Source organism: Jatropha curcas, chromosome 8 (assembly GCF_041381405.1).
Source record: "Jatropha curcas cultivar XTBG-Jc1 chromosome 8, XTBG_Jcur_1.0, whole genome shotgun sequence".
Classification (NCBI taxonomy): domain Eukaryota; kingdom Viridiplantae; phylum Streptophyta; class Magnoliopsida; order Malpighiales; family Euphorbiaceae; genus Jatropha; species Jatropha curcas.
Window position 1 is genome coordinate 27,013,745 of NC_143158.1, and position 6,039 is coordinate 27,019,783.

General features: G+C 29.1%; 1 protein-coding gene across 1 annotated transcript; it reads left to right on the forward strand.

Moving 5' to 3' along the window:
* The first annotated feature begins 1,521 nt into the window (after positions 1-1,521).
* On the forward strand, positions 1,522-2,078 carry RTFL12 (ROTUNDIFOLIA like 12). Its single transcript, XM_089724661.1, has one exon. It carries the CDS (start codon positions 1,603-1,605, stop codon positions 1,792-1,794), a length of 192 nt encoding a protein of 63 aa, XP_089580787.1. The 5' UTR covers positions 1,522-1,602; the 3' UTR covers positions 1,795-2,078.
* Positions 2,079-6,039: the final 3,961 nt, after the last annotated feature.

Below are 6,039 nucleotides of genomic sequence, written 5' to 3' on the forward strand. Positions count from 1 at the left end.
ATATAAAATAAATAAATTAATTAATCCAAAGCAACTCGCCAACTCGTGCCTCGATTATAAAATATATGTAACAAAAAAATTTTCTTTGGATGGGGATAATATTAATAAGGAATTCTTCATTGCTGGTGGTGTAAAAGAAGAATAAACTATAACGAAGGGTACGTATAATTTATCATAAGAAGTCGGCCGAGAAATTGCCGATATATGACGATACGAGTCCCTTCTACCATGTTATTATGTCGGCTGCCTGTCTCTGAGTTTTATTCCTGTGCTGAGCGAATTTTCACGATAAAATGAGAGACGAGATAAATTCACTGTTCCTGGGCCGCCACCAAATAGTTGCACAGAGCCTAGAAGCTTATAAAGGACGGAAGATTAAAAACGTGGGCTCAAATAAGGACAAAAAACCCACGTTGGGCTGGGTGATGTGTGTTTATGGCAGTGGGACTCCGTTTTCTTTCCAACACGGCTTCTCTTTGATGTCATGTCAAGTCCTTTTCAATGTTTGAACAGGGCCCACATTCATTTGACCATGCAAAGTAAGCTAGGTGCTATATACCGTAATGACCAAAATACCCTTGACTTATTTGTGAGAATCAAATTTGAATTTGATTTTCTTTAGTACTTTTAGTGCCCCTTTGAATTGATGAGGGGTAGGCCGGGTTTGTTTCAATTGCTCATACTCAAGTGAAAATTGATAGTGTTTAATCTGATATATATTGATATTCGATAATATTTTAATAATAGATGATTTTAAAATGTAAAATGATTATTAAAAATATAGTTATTTTTAGAAATTTTGATATACAACTTATTTTTGATTTTATGGTAAATATATTATTTTTATGTTGAAGTATTATATAAATAAAAAATATCTAATTAAATTTTTAAAACAAAATTTATTAGAAAATTATTATTTTGAATAACTATCAATATAAATAAGATGATCATAAAAAATATTATTTTGAAAATAATTTTATAAATAATTATTTTTATGAGGTTAGTGAAATTCAAACATAATATAAATATAAATTAGTTGTCGAATAATATGAAATAATTTCAAAATGTAAATTGATTGGGACTATTGGTTGAATAGTTTATTAAATATTTATAATCTAATTGAACGTGAATGAACTATCAACTGTACGAATCAGCTGAACCAAAACGCTCTCGTAAAATTCATAAATTAACAAAATAATAGAACGTATGATTCATAGATTTGTGATTGAGAAATAACGTCTATGAATTTAAAAAGTATTTTCGTAATAAAATTAAATAGTTTAAATGTCATTATTAATAAAAAAATTGATAAAATTTCACCAGTGAAGTTCCATTAATCCGGAGAATCTCAATTTGATTAATTATTCTAAAAAGGGTAATAATGCCATTACAGAAAGAGTAACCTTCTACGAAATTATCAGAGACTAAGAGCAAGTTGTGGGGCAGCCTACAATCCAAAAAATGGGACCAAATTGGCCCTGCTTCAACAATAATATAATCATCCTATATAAACATAACTACTCCAACCAATTCCTTCTCATCTTCAACTTCGTCTCGGTTATCAGTTTTTGCCTTTTTCGGTTTCATCTCCCAATATAACAAATGTCAATTGCCTTCCACCTTCCTCCGCCGCAGGCCTCCGCCGGCAAGAGAAAGGGTCACAGTCACAGAAGAAAAGACAGTTTTCGAAGAAGGTGTTTTGTAATGGTTAAGCAGCAGAAGACTCGGTTCTACATCCTTGGTCGTTGCATCTCCATGCTTCTTTGCTGGCATGACCATGCTATTCGAGATTGACATGCGTACGCGGAGATAGATCAGTAACCGTGGATTTAGATGGAGCAGAGCAGAAGCGAAATTATAATCAAAACGAATCGAGTTTGATCGGATATGCCTCTCTAATCCATATTCTCTTTCTTCTTTTTCTAGATAATTAGGTAGATGATTGGGAAAAGAGAAAGGAATTGTGAAATTTTGTGTATAGAGAGAACAGAGAATCAACTAGGGCTAATTAAGGAAATCATGTGTATAAAATTTTCAACAGAGAGAGAATACAAATTGCAAAAACGAATCCTTAACTATTCCCCTGTTCGGTTGAATTGGATTTCTCCAGTATGCTTAATTTATTTTTGTTTATGTTTTCTTTTCTTTAAAAAAAAAAAAATTCTAATGCATATTGCATAAGATTAAATCTAAGCAACTCCTATTAATCCCATTTCATGCATTTATTTAAGTGTTTGCTTAATCAAACTCTCTACTTCTGTACGAAGTTTCCTTCTTTGAAAGTCTCCATCTTCCTTTCTCTTTGTTGCGATCATTATCTTAGCCATCTTCTTTTTCTTCTTCATTGCCATCAAAAATTTTCTTTAACATATCAAAATTAAATTCTGAATTTCGATATATCTCAATCTCTTTTTTTGTTACAATATAACAAAATGCATTCTCTTTCCCTTCTTCATCCCATGCAATTGAAAATTAATTCCCAAGTTATGTTCCATGCTTTGGTTGCATTTTTAACTGCCTCTTGGGTTCCTCTTCATCTCTTTCCTCTCTCCTGACCCTGACATCATCTCTAACTCGTTTTCTAAACTAATTATGGATTCTAATGCTGAAATCTCTAGTTGCTTTAAGCCTCCTAGCAATAACTTGCAGTTTTCAACTGCTGAAACCCTTGCATTTGGGCTCGTGATGCTTGATGACATTATATGAAAATAATGTGAATTTGCTTGATAAGGCATCGAGATAATAGGGGCGAATTCGACAAAACATGTTGGACAAATCTGATGCCATCGTTAAAGTCGCATTTGAATTGAGAGGTTGTTTCAGGAGTTTGATTCGAAGAGGATGAGTCGATTATCAGGAGATAAGTTAACTGATAGTGAAAATTCGTTAACGATTATATCAAATTGGTCTCATCAATGGTGGATTTTTTAGGATTGAGATTTCTGCATCTATTTGTTTAAATGAAATAAAGATGGTGGCGGTGAAACCAATTTGAGTAAATGGCGTTTTGTTGTTTGATAATCTCTATAAAGTGGTTTGTTGACTAAGAACATTTTTGTCTTGTTTATGAGGCATTTAATTGGTAAAGTTAAAAAAAAAAAAAATGAAAAGAAAGATAAACTATTGTAATGCAGCAAAACACAACGATAGAATTTTTTTTTTTTTCAAATGACGGGGACGAAGTAGTTATTTATAGAGATAAGATTATAATTTTTTCATTCTTCCTCCTGACAATTTATTTTCCGTAAATAAAAATAAGAGAAAACTACTATTTTCTCCTTGTATTTTGCCAAAATACATGACTTTAGGGAACCCATTTTGTGAACCGGACCAAACCAATTCGGTCCATTTGGTTCGATTTTCAAGTTATTTAGTTAGGTTCGATAAGATATGAACATATATTTCGGTATTTGGTTATTGGTTCAATTGCGTAGAAAGAAACCTGAATAACCTGATTAAACCAAAAAATAAAACACAAAATTTTGAGCTAAAACTATCTTTTTCTTTTTTTTTGGGTTTTTACGTCTTCACATAAACTATTCACGCTTACTCAAATTCTCTCCCATAGTCCTACTTAAAGATATAATCTACTCATTTAAAGACACAGGCTACGACTCTAAGCTTATTCTATGTAATTAATATCTCACGCTTATCTCCCTCTCATCTCACTCATCTTATTTCAAATTTCAAGTCTCCAACAACACTGCAACTGCGAGTATTGTTTTTTTGGTATTTTTATTTATTTTTTTATTTTTTCTTTTTCTTTTATTATTTATTTGCGTTTCTTCATGATTTTTCAATTTTTTAATAATTGTTATGCTTTCTTTGATAAAAATAAAATCAACAAGTAGTATATATATATATATTTGTCTTTTTTATTTTTTTATTAGACAAAAAATAATGATTCATATTATTGTACATAACCGAATAGTTCGAACCAAATTGGTTCAATTCGGTTTCAATTCCTATTTTGATCAAGTCGGTTTGCTATGCTTTTAATTTCGATTCAGTCAATTTGAGTTGATTCAATCTGGTTTGAACAGAACCGACTGAATGCCCCCTACATGACTTATCTTGCATTTTTGAAAATACAGTCTTTATCATCATCTTTTGCTTATGTTACACTATTATATCCTTCTTTCAATTTTTTATACTTTTCTTGTTTAATATAGGATCATATTAGTTAATTTTAATAAAATATAGGGACAAAATAGTTAATAAAAATATATGTAAATATTAATTAATTCTACTAGTAATTTATTGCGAAAAAGTTCAAAAATCGACAAAGGGATTTAATATTATAACGGAAGAAAAAAAATACAGATAAAATTATGTATTTCTAGAAATGCAGGATAATGTTATGATTAGGCCAAAATATAGTGATAAAATCATAGTCTTATCCGAAAATTTTATAAAAATAAATAATTTATGCCTTTTAAAAAAAACTACTTTATTCTTATATTTTGCTTTCATCGTAATGTTTTGTTCTGCTTTCATTACAATTTTTTGTTCTTCCATTTAAAATTTTGAATTTTAAACATTAAATGCATAGGAAAAGTTAAGTGTTTGACACAAGTGTATACATTTTTAAAATTAAAGTGCCTGTGTTTATAAAATTAGTTTCATAGCAATTTTTACTTGAGGTTGGGCCTAGCTTGAGTTAGGCCCAATAAAAATTCACAATTTTATTTAGTGATGAACAGTTTGAACATGGATTGGGCCTAAATGTAGACCTATTCACAGACTCAAAACTGACAAGTTCTCCATACCAAACAGGCTCATGAAATATACTAGGAAGCAAATTTACAAATGTTGTCCACAACCATAAACGTCCAGAGCTCCAACTTCACCTCAAAATCTATCAAATCAAAATGATGTTATTTTAATATACGTTTAGTTGATTTTAATCTATTGAACTAGCTTGTGAACTTGACTCGATTCAATAAAACTAGCTTGGTAGCTTTGCTAGATAAAGTTAGCTCGTGAGCTAATGAGCTGAGCTCGAGCTAAACTCATTTATTAAACGAGTTCAATAATTGGACTCTTATTGAATGAACTCAAGCGAGTTTTTATCTAGTCGAGTCTCGAATAGTTTACGAGTGGTTTGATTCATTTACTGTTCTATATAATTATAAGCGAATTTTAAAATTTGTTAAAAAAAATTGTAATTACTATTTTTGCTTGATTGTTTGTGAAATTGAAATTTACTTCAAATGTTAAAAATGGAACTTTGAATTTCAAAACTTATAAAAATCTAAAAATGTGATCAAATTAAATTAATAAATGAAAACTGGAGTATACTATTTTGCAATAAAAGTAAAATTGCAATATATATAATTAAGTTATCCAACAGTATAATTAATATTTTTTAAATGTCCTTAAACACTCGTTGACAATAAGAGAATAGGACTCTTATTTAATGCTCAAGGTGGGTATAGAGAAATTTCAAACATACTTGGGTTTGAACTAATCAATCAATCAATAAATATATAAATATAAATCAATAAATAAATAAATATCATTATCATTTTATATATATATATATATATATATATAAAGAGAATAATTGATTTTTACTAGGTGTTGACATGTCACTTCTTTTGAAGAGAGAAACTTCATATGATTTGAGTATTTGTATTTAACTAATTTGAGAAAAAAAATTCTAAGTTTTTGAAGAAAAATTTTATTTTTCATTAAAAAATTCTCTCTCTAATTTATAATTTTTATGAGAGAGTTTTAAATACAATAAATTTTGATTTTTTATCCTTACTAATTTTTTATGAGTTTGTTGAGCATTGCATCATTTCAAGTATTTTATGATGTATGTTTTGAATTTGACATAATGGTCTTTTAATAACATATATAAATTGGTTGAAAAAGTGCTAAACATTAACCGGTTTATTGAAGTATCCAAATTAGAAATTTAGGTATTTCAAATGAGTTTCTTGATGTTTTTTTCAACTATTTGATTACTGCTTACATGGTTATTCATAAACGTTGATCAATCCTGTTAGTATAAATGTTTATTATATATTTTGT